Source organism: Clarias gariepinus, chromosome 13 (genome assembly GCF_024256425.1).
Source record: "Clarias gariepinus isolate MV-2021 ecotype Netherlands chromosome 13, CGAR_prim_01v2, whole genome shotgun sequence".
Lineage (NCBI taxonomy): Eukaryota > Metazoa > Chordata > Actinopteri > Siluriformes > Clariidae > Clarias > Clarias gariepinus.
Genome location: NC_071112.1, coordinates 6360244 through 6378009, shown reverse-complemented (window position 1 = coordinate 6378009; position 17766 = coordinate 6360244). Strand labels below are relative to the sequence as shown.

Below are 17766 nucleotides of genomic sequence, written 5' to 3'. Positions count from 1 at the left end.
CGACACAGACAGGCTGTCACTCTATTAGCTGCCGTCATCCCTAGCAAACGTCTATGTGTCTTGTCGAATTAACATGGAGAAGAATGTGAATACGACTTCAGGAGGAAACGCACACGCGGACCGCCGAGTGAAATCGAGGTGATTAGCGGGATGTTAATATATTATTTTTTTTAGATAAACACCGACAGTTGTTAGCTAGCGAGTTTGACAAGGCTGTGTCCCAAATTGATGTCTACTTGCTCAGTAGGTGTACTTTATTGCGCATGTGGCAACGGCTTTATCACTCTACGTAGTGCACTGTACAAGGTGAATACGTGTCGATTTGGGACACTTTCTGGTAGCTGCTTTTATTTACAGTTTCTCCTTTTTGTAGAGGATAAATGTCAGTTGTTAATAACGTTATTATGTAATAACCCGTTATTTGTCCTGTATCTAGCAGGTCGGTTTATGTAAGTTCCCTGTGTTTAAATTACTGTTACTGATAAATTTACAGACTTGATTTTCCCTCCGTGAGAAAAAAACAACAACAAACACACAGAGGGTTTTATACACTGGTTTCGTTATGTCTGAAGGGGCCACAAACAAGAGACATGACGCCAACACAGAGACAGACTGGTACAGAGACAGACAGGTACAGAGACAGACAGGTACAGAGACAGACAGGTACAGAGACAGACAGGTACAGAGACAGACAGGTACAGAGACAGACAGATGAAGGAGACAGACAGATGAAGGAGACAGACAGATGGGGAGACGGAGAGACAGACAGGTAGGCAGGTAGAGAAACACTCAGACACACAGTGAAACAGACAAAATTTTGATTACGTCACACACTCACTGTGGCATCGATTCCATAAGTTTATGCAAAGTCTTGATTTGATCTTTTGAACTGTGCGATTCGATAAGTTTATATGTCACAACATTTATTTCCATCCAGGGTCGCCTTAATTTCTCTCCAACATCTTGTATTGATGATGGGTGAGTCAGACCGCTGTGCTAAGCCTTCTCCAGCACATTTCAAAGATTTTTAATAGGGTTAAGGGCTGGACTCTGGGGTGTGAAAATGATATTTTATGCTTTCTGAGTCCTGGAGTCTATTTAAGGAGACATAGGGCATGATGTGGGGTACATCCTGGAAAGGGTGTCACTACAGTGCAGGGCACACATACTGTACACTATGGGCAATTTGGGAACGCCAATCAGCATAATCCACATACAGTATCTTTCTACCAAGCACGGGGAGAACATGCAAACTCTATGCGTACAGAGGTGGGAATCGATCCTGGAACCTGGAGGTGCAAGGCGACAGTGCTAACCACTAATGCTGCCTCATTTTATACTAATTTTTGTAATTAGTTTTTTTGATTCTGTAAAGCTGATTTGCTATCATGCTGCCTCATTTTATACTAATTTTTGTAGTTTCTTTGATCCTGTAAAGCTGATTTGCGACAATGGTCACTGTTAAAAGTGCTATATAAATAAACTTGATTTGAATTTAATTGATTTGAGGTCATAAGCTGAACCGAGAAGCTCCTCACTGCATCAGTGAGGGTTAAATAACTTGATAATAGCTGAACCATTTTAATCACTGCAGTAATTATTTGGTGGAAGGCATTTAACTGTTTACTTTGTTAAATCCAGTTGGTGATGTTTTATTCATTTATTTATTTGCCCTGCTACTGTAGGTAGTGCAAAGCTCTGAAGACGAGAACCTCCCCAAAACACTCCATTTTAATACATACCTCCATCACAATGAAGATCCCAAAGCTGGCCATCGTCTTCCTGCTGGCGGTCTGCCTCGTGGTTTACCTCACCTACGTGAAACGCCGCTTTGAGAACAGGAAGCCCTTAATCGAGGAGCTTTACAGAACAGAGCTCCACAAGAGGCCGACATCGCCTGAGGTGGTCCGTGAAATATTCCGCTATGGCATCATGTTCGACGCCGGAAGCACCGGGACAAGAATACACGTCTTCCAGTTTCAACTGGAACCCAATGGTATGACAATCAATAATAGACTGGTAAAGTCAATGGAAATTTATTTTAGATCTAGGTTTTATCACCCTCCTGCTGTAGAGAGTAACCATGAAAGGAGTGTGCGAGTGAGTGTGCGAGTGAGTGTGCGAGTGAGTGTGCGAGTGAGTGTGCGAGTGAGTGTGCGAGTGAGTGTGCGAGTGAGTGTGCGAGTGAGTGTGCGTGAGAGTGTGCGTGAGAGTGTGCGTGAGAGTGTGCGTGAGAGTGTGCGTGAGAGTGTGCGTGAGAGTGTGCGTGAGAGTGTGCGTGAGAGTCTTCACGTAGATGGAGAGGAGGGTTAGTAGATTGCACATTTCAAACATTAAATGAATCATAATTTTGGGTTGAAGGTCATATGTGTTTCCCATAGTATGTAGTTGATCACTTTCGATGTCTACCACCGCAAGTATATTTCACACCAGTCTGTTTCTGTCTCTTTGTCCCTTACACAACATTTTTTATTTCCTCTGAATAAATGAATACATTAATCTCTTTTCACTCCCTCGATCATTAGTTAACTACTTAATTATGTGTCAAGTAAGTTTATAATTGGATGCCTTTCATAACACCTGGGTGTAGTCACAGTAACACCTTTTTATGAGTAATACCCGAGACATCCTGTGACTGTGATATTATAATGGATGGCATTTATCATAATATTTGTCTAATCCAAATAAATACACAAGCACTTAATCCTGATAAGATCAAAGCACTATAGAGCGTCTATTTGTTTATACAGTACACAATGTTCATATAATTAGTTTGAAGTCACTGTAGTCACGGCCCAGAGTTTATACACATAAATATCTAAATAGAAAACTTTGCTTTTGGAGAAACAGGTTGCTGAAATGTGTGCTAGAAATCCTGTTCTCATTTATAAAGCACACGTTCAGCCTTTAATTACACATTGAGAACTTCTTGCACTTTGAGATATAGATGCTGGTATTAAAAAAATCCTGACATGGAATTTATTTTCTTGTTGTAGGAGCTCCAAAATTGGGCTCGGAGAAGTTTAAAGCATTAAAACCAGGATTATCTGCATACGCCGACGATCCCGAAAAGGTAAAATCTGCTACAAAACACACTCTTGTACTTCTCATATAGTCAGATCGTGCAAAGTGAATTTATCCCTTATAGGAAGAATGTAATGTTTGTAAGGTTTTATTTGTTTGTAAGATTACATATATTACTGTTTATTTAACAAGTTAACACAGGTCTCAGGGCCCCCCCAAAGAGTGTTTGTGTTAACACCCCATCTGAAATACTGTTCCTGAGATGATTCAGTTTCAGCTTGGTGTGTTTGTAAAGGACCTACAGCTGAGACGCCTAAAGAGAACATTACTTGTATGAGGTCACATTAGGGGGAAATCTAATTGCATTGTTAAAGCCAAGTTAATCCATAAATAAAGAAAGAACAAAGAACAAGAAGTATTTTCATACACCAAATGTCACCATATTGACACATTTCTTACAAACTGTTTATTATTATTATTATTATTATTATTATTATTATTATATTTAGATTATTTGAAACGGCCACCACATGCAAGTCATCGTGAATAAGCTGTTACCTTAAAAACCTACCATTACAGAAAATTAATCATCTGATTTGAGAGCACATTCTTGTGATTCGCATTGTGTTATATTGCAGTGTAAATCAGGGCTGTTGGAGCTGTTGGAGGTGGCGAAGGAGACCATACCCCCTGCACAGTGGTCCTCCACCCCTCTGGCCCTGCGAGCCACAGCAGGACTTCGGCTGCTCCCGGGGGAAAAAGCAAGCCATCTCCTTAACAAGGTCAGAAAACTACTAGCATTTTATTAGGAACCCGTTCATGCAATCAGGTAACATCAGCGCAATGTTTAAAATCATGCAGAAACCAGTTTCTAATATTTATTTATAAATTAAGTATTTATAAAATAATTTAAGGAAATTAGAGAAGACCATGTCAGGTTTCACAGGAAGAACAGGAATCCTGGCCTATAGTAAGTGTGGCTCTAGGACCAACTGTCTGCCCCGTGTGGCCTCAGACTCCTGCAATACTTGTACATTTTTATTACAGAAAATTAATTCCACATGAGCCTTTACCAAGGGTGTGTTTGAAATAGTCAATAATATCCTGTTCGAATTGACATCCTGATTTTTATATTAGTGAGTGCGGTATAAGTGGGGTGTTTTTTCTTTTTGATTACGTGCATGGAGGGAGGGGAACAGGATCTGTATGTGTTACACGCTTGTGCAACTTCAGTTCAATTCAGTTTTGTTTATTTAGTGCTTGCGCAATCAACATTTTAGCAGCTTTAGAGGATTATAGAAACTCTTAAAGTGCTACAACATCACTTGCATCTTTCACCAGGGCATGTGAATATAAATATAAGCTTTCTAGTTCAGGGAACTAGAATAAATATAATTGTTCTGAAAAGGTACCTGAGATTAGTTTTAAAGGTTAATTGTTTCAGATGAAATGCAAACACTAAATTAACAGAGCATAATCCGATCTACATAGTTAAAAATAAATTAGTCACACAGATAGGATGTATATATATACACACACATTAAATTTATTTTTAACTATGTAGATCGGATTATGCTCTGTTAATTTAGTGTTTGCATTTCATCTGAAACAATTAACCTTTAAAACTAATCTCAGGTACCTTTTCAGAACAATTATATTTATTCTAGTTCCCTGAACTAGAAAGCTTATATTTATATTCACATGCCCTGGTGAAAGATGCAAGTGATGTTGTAGCACTTTAAGAGTTTCTATAATCCTCTAAAGCTGCTAATATATATATATATATATATACACACACATATATATATATATATATATATATATATATATATATATATATATATATATATACACACACACATGTATATACATTCTATCTGTGTGACTAATTTATTTTTAACTATGTAGATCGGACTATGTTCTGTTAATTTAGTGTTTGCATTTCATCTGAAACAATTAACCTACATATATATATATATATATATATATATATATATATATATATATATAATATAAATTTGCAAAATATACTGCAAAAATTTGTTTTTGCAGAGGAAGATGGTTTTAATGCCAACCATCCTCCTCTTGGTGACATTCCAGACATTTCTTGGAGTAAATTGCAATGGTGTCTTATTTTTTTCTTTAATAAATACATAAATAAATATGTAATATTAAATTATTAATTATCTTACCAAGTTTTGTAAAAACTAAGTTTAATGTTTTTTCATTTAATTTTGTGTTGCTATGCAATAATTAAATTCAATTCAATTTTATTTATATAGCGCTTTTAACAATGGCTTTTTGTTTCAAAGCAGCTTTACAAAAATGAAAGAAATTTATTTTTTTAATAAAAAAATAATAATTGTGTATGTGTGAGAAAATGTGTCTAGATAATAATGAGATGAATGAATGATGGATAAAATGTCTCTGATGAGCAAGCCAAGGGTGACGGTGATAGTGGCAAGGAAAACCTCCCTGAGATGGCAATAGGAAGAAACCTTGAGAGGAACCAGACTCAACAGGGAACCCATCCTCATCTGGGTGATAACAGATAGAAATTATATAACACCATGTGTGTTATGCAGCTGAAAGTTAAATATAACAGAAATTCTTTAAATTAACACGAAGTCCAGTTCAGCATAGGGACGAGTCAGTAGGTGCAGAGGGCAGATGGGGTCTGGATCACTGGGAGCACAGGAGCAGCATGTGTAGCTTAAAGCACAATCCAGCTGGAGCTGGTCCTTCTCTGGATGCCTCAGGATCCTCGCAGGGTTGGCCTTTGTCTACTGAAGCTGGCACAATCCCCAGATGCCTCGGGATGGGTGGAAAAATAATAAACAGATGGAGAGAATTAGCGTAGTTGCCATTCAGGATAGGTGTACTGGAGTATGAAGTTATGGGATGAGTTACGCGTATGCCAGATTAAAGGGATGCGTCTTGGGACTTTGAATTGACTTTGAATTGTCCCAAGAGTTGAGACTCAGAGCCAGGGTTCAGCTGGAGAAGATAGTTTTAATTTGCATGCATGCGTCAATCAGTCAGCCTGGGCAATGAAATCCGAACATAAATGGCAAAACATCCATTTTATACTACGATGTAAACATCGACCCAAGGCCAAGAAAGGAAAAACAAAGGAAGAAAAATACAATCAAGGTTAAAAACATCATGTGAAAACTAAGTAAACAAGGACACTTATTAAGTAAACGAGGACATGTATTAAGTAAACAAGGAACTTCACGCTGACATAAGTCCATTATTAATGATTAGTGCCATATTCATACAAAATATTAAGGAAAATTAGAAATAAATCCCTCATAGGAAAGGATCAACTAATTAAAGTTAAGATACTGTAAATGTGGCTGATTCTTTTATGATAAATTTTTTATGTTTTCTACTCTATATTTGTTCTAGGTGAAAGAGGTGTTTGATGCGTCTTTGTTCCCTCAAAGAGCCGACAGCGTATCAATCATGGACGGTACAGATGAAGGTGTGTATATCTGTCACATCCCTCTCTCTTTCTCTCTTTTTAATAGCGTGACATCGGACACCACACTGCATACGTCCCATAGTGTGTTGTTTTGTATACATGAAGCTTACAGTTTTTGTCTTTAGTCAAACACACTTATGAAATTCCCACCCATGAAAATGCACTATACACAATAATAAAAAAAAAACATTTTTAAAGTAAGATTTAAGCACTGAGAATAAAATTAACAAGGGCTAAAATATGAAATGTACAGAAATTACAAAAGAAAAGTGCATTACTGAGTGTGCCAGAAGGCGTAATCTTGCACATATTGGTGGCTGTCTTTTTAGTGTCGTTGTGAGCAAAGACTATCAACAGCAGTCAGAAATTTCCCAGTGACCCATAAGCCTCCACTGGTCGAATATACACTGCAACTTTTTGTTTAAAGTACAACTCAGAAAAGTCTGAAGCAGTGACCTCCTGCTGAGATGCCGACCAAACTGGATTTGTGTGTGTAGGTGTGTAGATGTGTGTCTATTTTAGAGGACCCAGCCAACAGTTTTACACTAATGCTATCGCATTATTCACCTCGGTTAAATCTGGTAAAGGAAACCTGTTTGTCTGCCATGTAAAGAACTTAAAAGCCTGGTCATATTGAGCTTGGATGATATGCATACAATTAAAACAAGTCAGGTTTCTTTGTCATTAGTTTCACCCAACTCATTAATTATCTTCCTCTACCTTTGAGTTCATCCCAGGTCATATAAACCGATCTGCAGGGTGGAGATCCGCTCTACGATCGCTGAACACAAAACACATAGGTTTTTAAAATGTCCTTTTACATCGTAGCAAGTATTTTGTTGTATCATGAATGATTTTAGGTTTAAGTTCTTAGTCAAACATGCAAGAGGAAAAAAAAAACATTTCTACAATGAAGTCTAAAATGTAATATTTTTATGTAGTGATGTATCTTTTTTCTCATAGCAATAGAAATCGCAATGTGGACTTCCAGTAAAAGGTTCATAGACACATAGGCGTCTATGCTGTCATTCGTCGTCGTCACTCTTTTCTTCCATCCGCTCCTCTTATTAAACCATTCCTGGGAATTTGACCAAAACTTTACACAAACATTTACCAGGAAGCATAGATGTGCACTAGTTTTCAATTTTTAAGAAAATAAATGAACATTGTTAATTGCTAAAGCTAAGCAAAGGAGCAGGGATCAAATCTGCTATCCGCAACTCTTCCTAAGCCATTTATGGAAATTTGACCAAGTTTTCACAGTACTTTTTTCGGGAAACCATGTGCACTAGTTAAATTTCTCATATATACTGTTCAATATTCTGTAACAGTCAGTGGTTTGGGAATGTGGCTTAATGCCACCCAATAAAAATCCAAATTCATATCAAATATTGCCACAAGGTGGCACTTCCTTTTCAATGTGGTAGACTACAACTCAGGAGAGGTTTTGCTATGATGCCTCACTGAACTTAGTCTTCTCAGTATCGAGTGGTGCAGGGTGCGATTGCTAGGTTCTACAGTTCATGCAGAACGAATGAATGTCATTAACATCATCATCCGTCGCTGTTTTTTCTTTTATTCGCAATTTTTTACTAAACCATTCATGGGAATTTCACCAAACCTTTACAGAATCTTTATGAGAAGGCATAGATGTGCACTACCCATTTCATTTTTAGATGTAGCACTGTCCTTAGGCAGGCCGTAGAGGTCTTCCTTGGAAGAAATACATTTTTACAGGTAATACATGTATAGTATAATAATAATTTTTATATATACCTTTTGAGTTGATGAATAAATATTGGCAAACATCCTCTTTTTGAATAATTAATCATTTGTGCTATCATTCGTTGTTAGTATAGATAAATACATTTAAGAACAAGATGGTACATTTAACAGTTAAATGTCACAGTTTAAAGCACAATTGCAATCCGTATAAATTAATTAATTTATTTCTAAGCAAATCATGTAATAAGTTTGCCACACCCCACACCACTCACGAGACAGGTCTAACAAAGGAACTTTTTAAAATCAGATTATTTGGAACAGCTGGCGAAACTGGTTTAGAAGCAATTGCTCAGGAATTAAAAAAGAAATTATTAAGAATTACTTAAGCCTGTTGCCTGTGGTTCTGCATATTTCTGTTCCACGTTTGCCGTATCTATTGTCTCAACCTGGTGCTGTAATATGGCTTAAGAATATACCATTTAACATTAGAATATATTTATCTGGCTTATATTAACAAATAGAGCAAATAATGTCACAAATTATCATATTGGCAAACTTAAATTTCAGGACTACGCGTATACCTGTAATACATTGCAGCCTTTTAAATAGTTAAATAATTGCACGCTTCCATATAGCAATTAAGATTTTTTTTGTGGTTAATTGTGAAGCTCTAATCACGAGCCCTCACGGCATCACGTCACTGTCACATTTCACTGCCTGACATCAGAAAAGGAGTTGCAGATTGAAACTTTAGTTTTATAATGTATCCGGCAGCATCTAATACATATATGAGGTTTTAATCCAATCCTCTAAAGTAGTTCCTCTGAGCAGTAACGAGCGCGGAGGATAATGTCCCCACTTAATCTGCACAAACGGATTATCGTCCATTAATTCAGTAAGCATCAAATGGAATTTTCTTTATAGGTTTGTATTAAAAACAAAATGTCGTAAAGCTCTATAGCCTGGGTCAAATGCAAAGAACAGTGACTTTTATCTGGAGGAGGAGAATTATTATGAACTGATAATGATTGCTGATGGTTAATGTTGTCCATGTGTGTCACGAGCAGTGTGTTTGATATCTGAGACATGGCTCCCATTCCTTAACAGCCCTCAACTTCTACAGGTGTGTGATTTAAAAACGTGGTCCTGCAAACCCTACAAGAAGATTAAAGGATTCATTCTAATGCAGCTGTTTTGTTTGTTTTGTTTTTATTTTATTCTATTGTAATGTTTAATTTATTAATAACCAACACATTACATGTTTTACAATAAAAAAAATATTTATTTGATTATTTGACCAAGAAACCAAAAAGCACAAACTCCTTCGTCCTAAAGACTTGCCTGTGCACTTCCTGATGCTCAAGACATCATCCATTAAATACTATATAAATGTAAATGTGAATTTACAAGTTAGATAAAATAATCAAACAAAAAAATTATGAATCCAAAGTTATATGTTTTAGTTTGTTGAACAACACAATTTTTTAAAATATATGTTAAAGTCTCAGATCACTGTCTCTCTGGCGCGCTTGCCATATAATTCACATGAGATTTACTGTACGAGCCGTGCTGTTGTACAGACAAATCAGGACAGGGTGAAAGTGATCCAGGTTCATTCCTTAAAATAATACAAACATGTTTTGTTTTTGTTTTTATTTTATACAGGGGTCTCTGCTTGGATCACTGTCAACTTTTTATTAGGTGAGAGAATGCAGTTTCTTCCATTTATAATACAAAATCCAAATGCATGTACATAATAACTGAATATTCAAATTTATTATAAAATTAATTTTATATGTTTGTGAATGTGTACATAGTTTAATGGATCTCAGATCCATAAATGAGTAATGACTGTAACTTCTCTGACATTGTTCTTTATGCTTTGTGCCTCTCTCTCTCAGGTGGTCTTCAAGGATCTGAAGTTCCCACAGTGGGCATGTTGGATCTGGGAGGTGGCTCGACACAGATCACTTTCTCGCCACAGGACGAGGTTAGAGACACGCACAGACACACACTTACACAGTGGTAATACCTCATAATGAATCAGTGTCTAACTTCACAAACTATTACGACGACCCCTTCTTCTGCAATCTGCAAATGCACTGCAAATCCCACATGCCTGCTGAAAAGTGAGAGAAAGCGAGAGAGAGAGAGAGAGAGCAGCAAGTATAGGGGGATTGAGGACTAATTTATTCTGTCGTTTGATGAGTCTCATCCGTGTAACAGCTTTATAAGTAAAATTGGTTTGGTGGCTTTTAAATGTGGCATATTTTTATTCAGATATGGTTGTTATTTATGTGATATTAACGGCAATTTTTCTAAAGGTTTCAGTCAAAATTCATATCAGCAGGAACAAGCATAGACACAGTAGTTAGACGCAAAAAGATTCACATACATCCTGCGCTACATCTGTAGTTCTACATAGACTTGTATACTGTATAGCTTCGTTCCTGTATTTTCCACCTGGGATTTAAATGTCTTGATACTGTATTAAGATCAATCTTTCCTGTCTGTTTATGTCACGGTGTCTCTTAGAAAACCATCCAGACCTCGCCAATCGACTACGTGACGTCGTTTCAGATGTTCAACACGAGCCGAACCCTCTATTCACACAGGTAAAGTGGGCGTGGCTTGGAGCTGGAGAGTGCAAACATTTAATTCTTACAGTTTTTAATCTTACACATCTGTTGAAGTAAGATATAAAGGACACGGTTGTATGTCCCACTCATGATAACAGCGTAAGCATTTAAGCCCTAATTTAGAGTTTAGGAAGAACCTTAGAGTGCTAGATTACTCGTTTAATTGAGGCCCTACACCTATTCCAGACGATTGGGATGTGCAGTATGCCTGCTGATGTTGGCCTTAAAATATCATGTTTATTTTTTTATATTGTTGTAGAGATAATGGATACATGATGATGATGATGATGATTTTCTTGACCGATATTTTTGTTAAGCTCATTTCCTGATTGATTTGCTCCCTCTGTCTCTCTCGCTGCAGCTACCTGGGACTTGGTTTAATGTCTGCCAGACTGGCAGTGTTGGGAGGGGTTGAAGGACAGCCTGGTATGTGCTTTTACAATCTCTACTCATCTTTGCCATTTAAAGACCTCATCCCCCTCCTCCAATAAATAAGCCATTATCTAATCCCTTAACGCCAAAGATTAATTTCTTGGAGGCCCAGCTGTTGCACCAATTTAGCACGAACACGAGCTCGGGCTCAACGCGATGCCAGAGTTCACCGCTGGAATTAGAGTTTCAACTTAAAATACTTTTTTTTGTCACTGATGTTATCTAACACTGTCCTGGTTCTATTAATTCTATGTATTTTCTTATCCATAAAATTATAGTATTTTATATATATAGAGTCAAAAAAAAAAAACGCAAAGAAAAACGTATTAAGTATTTTAATTCTAAATTTGCTATACGTCATATAGTATATTGATACATGATAATATTATGTCAAATATTATCATGGGTCGACATGACATATTAGAAAACCCTAATGTGCATTGTGATACAGTATCTGAAGCCTCCTCCGTCCACACACACCAGCAGGACCTCTGTATAAGCAGTTGTTGTTTTTTTATCGGTCCAGTGTCGTGTTTCCACACAGATCCACACTGCTTTAGTTTTAAGGATTAATCCTCCAGTGTGTGTTTTTTTTTTTAAGAGCAGTCCATTCACAGTGTAAAACTGTATGTCTTTACGCCCTTTCTCATTTTTACAGCAGCTTGCATCCACTGCATTTACTGTGTCTCATTACACCGCTCTCACGGTAACACTCCCGTACCTGTTTATTCTGTTGGTGTGAGAGGGAACTGTCTGCTACTAGTTAATCAATCACGGGTGGCAGATAGACAGATTTTCTAAAAAGGGTCTGAAAATACTTGTATAATTGAGCGGCCCGCCCAAGTATACTCTATGTGGAGAAAACGTGTGTGTGTGTGTGCATGTTACTAGGTAGCGTTATGATGTAATACTGTAATTGAAAATATTGCCCACTGGGTGGCAGAGTTAACCAAGTAATCAATGCTGGATGTGTCTCATATCTGAGAGTCCTGTTTATGATGAGATTAAAACTGGTCAATGCTGATGTATAAATTTGAACCCATATGGAAAAGTTTAAACCGTGTGCCGATATTTACTCTCTTGGTGGTGGGTGATGCTGTTGTTTCTTTCAGTAGGGGGCGGTCAGGAGCTGGTGAGTCCGTGTCTGGCTCCAGACTACACCGGAGAGTGGGAGCATGCAGAGGTCACCTACACCCTAAAGGGCCAGAAAGCAGGTATGCCATAGTGATTCTGTGTCATTTCAAATCTCCCCATGAGCCTAGAACCAGTTCAGTTCTGCCCCTGTCACAGTGGTGTAATTTAACCCCATTTCTATGCATATTTACATAATACAGGCCAGTTTCTACAGTTTTTACCATTACACCATCACACAGCCTAGTGTTTACAAGTCCAAACCCGTTCAACCCCACTCCGTTATAAGCCCAGTCTTAATTCATGTGACCCTACTCCTGAGCCTAAGTCTCAAATTTAGCATTCAATTTATTTATTTTTTTTAGTGACCCTGTCCTGATTTGTGCTTCTGTAGTACCCTAGTCCCAATTGGTCGTGAATATCCCACCCATAGCCACTGAAGTAAGCAGTTCTTTGTTCTGACCCAGTTTTTCTGTCCGGGGGCCAGTGCTTTGGCTGTCTGAAAAACAAAGAGCTGATTGAAAGTTGGTTACCAGCTCTAAACTAGCTCCAGAACTGCCTTGGTGTATAAGGAGCTTCCCTAAATGATTTAATGTCTCAATTTCAGTTCTCTCTGCCTTACTGATTCAGTGGTCCAGTCCCAAATCACTATGTCTTGCTCACTCAGTGGTTAAGTTTCAGTTTACAGATTAACCCTATCCCACGTCACTATACCTCCCTTCCTAAGTGGAACAGTAGCTCTTGCTGTGTCCAGGTTTATACACCCAGAGACAATTTTAAATGTAGTTGGGCGGAATGATAAGCGGGCCCAAGCACCCTGCGCCATTGCCACCTGAGCGCACCAGAAATATAGAGAGGGAGCATGCCAATACCATTATGACATAAAATTCCCACTTGAAAAAAACCTGAAAAAAAAGTATAACACTTTGTCACTCAATGTGATGTCACTCAATAATAATCACACAAAGTTATTAACCACTTTTTGGCATGAGTTTAAGGCATCGTCACGGCTGACCTGTTTGAGATATTAAAAATAACTCTGTAATTTTGCATCCTTGATGTATTGAGACCACATAGGCCTGGTTTGATGGCGATCATATAAATCCTCTAGAGGAAGTACAATAAAATCCATTGGGTGCGTTTTGCAAACAACCCAAAATAATTGACTTCCTGTTGAATTGAGCCCATGACATGCAAAAGATAGGGCCCTCGCACACAGATGTCACAGTGCTTGGGCCCTAGTTTAGCCTTGCCTCACTGTTCCGATAGTCAAGTCCCAATTGAGGACATGTTCATGCTTCATAATCATTTTCAAATCATTAAATTCCATAATTGAGAAACTGAGAATGATGTAAAGTTTCGTTGTGTTTGTCCATATACTAATCTAAACCTTAACATTAAACACCAGTGTGTCTGTGCCTCCGTGATGCCCTGTTATAGAATCCCAGGTCATTTTTTGGTAAGCATGATTTGCAATCCAGTTTTTATTTATCTGTGAATTTCAGGAGAGCCCATCTATGAGTCATGCTTGAGCAAAGTAGAGAAGATGATCTACAAAAGGGTACAGAAAGCAGAAGAGGTGAAAGATATGGAGTTCTATGCGTTCTCTTATTACTACGATCGTGCTGTGGACCTGGGCCTCGTCGGTATGCACTGTACTGTACATCTTAGAATAGTTGATTTTGTTCTCATCTCTTATAGTCTCACTGCATTTCTAACACGCTGGTCTCTTTGGGTTAGATGAGAAGAAGGGAGGCTCACTTCGAGTAAGCAACTATGTGGATGGTGCCAAATCAGGTAAGATGAACTGGTTATTCTGTCTAATCTTACTATGTACAGGACATCAATAATACAGGACATTTAGTTTTCACCTTAGATTTAAAATTAACTCAAAACTCTTAGTAGAAAATACAGATTTCTATGTTACATATGCAGAAGCATATGATGCAGTAACAGTGGTATACTTAAGCATCATTTGTTTATTACTAAGATTAGAAAGAACCTGAAAAGGAGAAAACAGGTGGGGTATGACATCTATTTGCATTCTGGAACCTGATTGGCTCTTACATTTTATGACATAACAAATATATTTCTCAGAGCTAAGTTTTATTTAATGGGGTTTACTGGGTTAACCTGATTAATAGGTGCGTAAACACAGACTTTGTAGTTTTGCTGTAATATTTTGCTTACCGTCATTCTTCACCTTAACTTTTGTTTGAACACTTTTATAACCTGTTAAAAAAAATACAAAAAAAAAAACTCCAGCAGTCCAGACAATTAAGACAATGTGACTCGCAAGTGAACAGAGAAGGTGGAGATGTCGAATAAGTGGAATGTGTGCCTGAAAGTTTAAAGGTGTAAAGTGTGTGTTTAAGTGAACTGTTTGTGTCCAACCTGCAGTGTGTAAGAACCTGGAAACGGGCGCAGGAGAAAACCCTTTTCTCTGTCTGGACCTTACCTACATCTCAGTGCTGCTGCAGGAGCTCGGCTTCCCCCTGGACAAGGAGCTGAAGGTACACACAGACACACTTGCACACACTCACACACAGGAAGCAGAGAGAAGAGCACAGTTAAAGACAGAGTGAAATAGGTGTAGGACGAAAAATGAGAGAGAGAGAGAAAAAGAATGGCCGAAATACACAGAAATAGAGGAAGAGAAAGGGGAAGAGTGAGAGAGAGGCAGACAGGAAGAGTGAGATGAATAGAAAGTAACGCAGGTAAAACAGAAAAAGAAAGAAATAGAGAGATGGGGAGAGCTAGACAGAGAGGCCGAAACAGAAAAAGGGTCGAAGTAAAATATAGACCGTAAGAAATAGCAGGCAGACAAAAAATGAGAGAGAAAGATAGACAGAGAGTGAGGCAGGTAGAAACGGAAAAAGAGAAGGGGAGAGATAGACAGAGTGAGGCAGACTGAAAAAGGGAAGAATGGAAAATGAGAGGCAGATGAACAGAAACAGAACATGAGAGAAAGTAATAGGAAGATAGAGAGGCAGACGGGGAATGAGAGAAAGGGATGGATAGAGTGAGGCAGACAAATGAATAGATAGACACACAGGCAGACAGAAAAAGGAAGAAGGAAATAGAGAGGCAGGTAGAAACAGAACATGAGAGGAAGAGAAAGATGGATTAAGAGACAGACAGAAAAAGAGAAAGGGAGCGATAGACAGAGGCAGATGAAAAAAGTGGAAGGGATAGAAGGACAAAGGTAGGCAGACAGAAAATGAGAGAAAGGGATGGACAGAGGCAAGTAGAAAGAGAACATGTGAGGAAGGAAAAGATGGATAGAGAGAGGTAGGTATAATCAGAACAGGAGAGATTGAGAGAATGTGCAGACTCCCCTAAACATGCTGAGTGCATTATAATAACTTTCATATGACAATGATGATCCTCCCCACCCCCCCACATTACGGTTTTTATTTCCGCGTTTCAGCTGGCTAGAAAAATTAACGATGTGGAGACGAGCTGGGCTTTAGGAGCCACCTTCTACTACATGGAATCTCTCAGCAAACACTAACCAGGTCCAGCTTTCATGTTCACAGACTCCAAGGTTAGGAACCATGATGACCTGAGAACAAATCAGACGCCTGACACGAAGAGCGCCGATGTAGGATCAGCTCGTTTAAACCTGTAAAGGAACAGCTGATCCCAGATCAGCACTCAGTGGGAATATGAACACCATGCCAACTTTGTTTACATGCACACAACAGCCGTTAACTGATGCTTTAAAAAAAAAAAAAAAGTGTGGGCGGGCATTTTATTTTTATGATGTAAAACACCCCTACATACAGTACACGCCCTTTTTTTGTATGTTGTATATAATATAATATATGTTGTAATAATTTTTTTAAAGACACTGCAGATCTAAACGTGCCATCTTTAGACATTATTTTATTTTCTGCACTAATGCAGCTGCAGATTAGGTTTTAAAATTTTTTTCTTTTTTTTTTTTTACCTTTTCATGATACTGTTAATGCACCTCATTGCCGCTTTTTTCAAGTCGCTGCTCCCGGTTCATCCCTAAGCTCGGGTATTACTGTTCGTGTGGAATTTCCGTATCTGTTTTTTTTCCCATGTCCATGTGAGTTTCCTCCAGGTTTCCCCGCTTTTTCTGACATTATAACAGTAGATGGAAAGCCTGTGTTAAATTGCCACACGTGTGAACGAGAGTGTGTCTGTGTACGTGTACGATGTTTAGCTCAGGATGTACGGTCAACGCTTTTCCCTAAATATTCCTGAATTAAACTCCAGATCCACCAAAACTGATGATAAAAAGCTCGTAAATAAATTGTGTCTATGTGTACCGAAAGATCGGCACAAAAATCTGTGCATAAACCTAGCAGGTGATAAGTGTTTATGATTAGCATCATCACCAGTAAGTCCTATGAAATTCCAGGAAAGTCTAAACGTCAATGTTCAGTCGACAATTAAATTCATGACGGTTACTAGCATTATAAACGCCCACGACTGGCTATACCTCATGATACAATATTATGTTCTACAAGGCAAGTCAAACCAGGACTCTTGATTGTGCAAAAGAGTTTAAAAACTCCTCAAGGTCAGGACTGTACAGGAAATGTAATTTTTGATTTCCAGTATTTAAGTCACCACAACAGTAAACCATACAGTTTCTGTAACATGCAAGTGGTGTTGGTGAATAATTTTGTGTACGGTTCCCATAGACAGACTCCACGAGTAGGAGACAAGTTATCAATTGTATCAGGTGTTCCACGTGCTGAATTTTCACAGGAACAACTGCAGTGGGCTCTGAGCCACTTCAGCCCAGATTATCTTTCATAGACGTACAGTCTTCTTTAAAACTCTTGCATTCTTCACACGTTTTAAATGCGGCCAAGAGTCACCAGTCCCGGTTTAACTTGAACGCTCCGTGTAAATTAAATCTAAAATTACTAAAGATTATCGAAGCTTTATTTCAAGCATTACCTGTTCTTACACTACTGCCATACTGCATCCCGGTTGTTTTTCCTTTTTTTCCCCCTAGAAATAAATGTTTAAAAGAATCATTAAGGAGTATGTTTAATAATCAAAAATGTTTTGTTTATGGTAATCTTTTATTCGGCAATATTAGCCACATCTGAATGTATTCACACGATTTTCTCCTGCTAAAATGTTTCTTGCATTGCTTGCTCCAGTCAATTTTCGCTACTTCCATTTCATATTGTGACTTTTGTCAGAGCAGGACCTGACCTCAGGGAAGGCCTGACCTTTTTAAAGTAAGAGCTGGGTGAAAAACACAAGTTTTAAGCCTAAGCTTATTTTACGGTTAACGATCCACTATAAAACCCGTGGTACAACTCTGAGCCCTAGTTT

General features: G+C 38.2%; 1 protein-coding gene across 1 annotated transcript; it reads left to right on the top strand.

Moving 5' to 3' along the window:
• Positions 1–16247, top strand: entpd6 (ectonucleoside triphosphate diphosphohydrolase 6). The gene is made up of 14 exons (XM_053509874.1): positions 1–138; positions 1686–1996; positions 2997–3073; positions 3663–3806; positions 6436–6511; positions 9902–9937; positions 10138–10226; positions 10772–10851; positions 11237–11301; positions 12420–12521; positions 13944–14084; positions 14179–14235; positions 14839–14951; positions 15869–16247. Exons 2-14 carry the CDS (start codon positions 1753–1755, stop codon positions 15950–15952), a joined length of 1308 nt encoding a protein of 435 aa, XP_053365849.1. The 5' UTR covers positions 1–138; positions 1686–1752; the 3' UTR covers positions 15953–16247.
• The last annotated feature ends 1519 nt before the right edge of the window (positions 16248–17766 follow it).

What these genes read in the sequence shown, in the direction of transcription:
- entpd6 (XM_053509874.1), top strand. Translation starts at nt 1,753, where the DNA reads ATGAAGATCCCAAAGCTGGCCATCGTCTTCCTGCTGGCGGTCTGCCTC. An exon ending in GTTTCAACTGGAACCCAATG is followed by an intron (nt 1,997 to 2,996) that starts GTATGACAATCA and finishes TTCTTGTTGTAG; the next exon opens with GAGCTCCAAAATTGGGCTCG. An exon ending in CACTGTCAACTTTTTATTAG is followed by an intron (nt 9,938 to 10,137) that starts GTGAGAGAATGC and finishes TCTCTCTCTCAG; the next exon opens with GTGGTCTTCAAGGATCTGAA.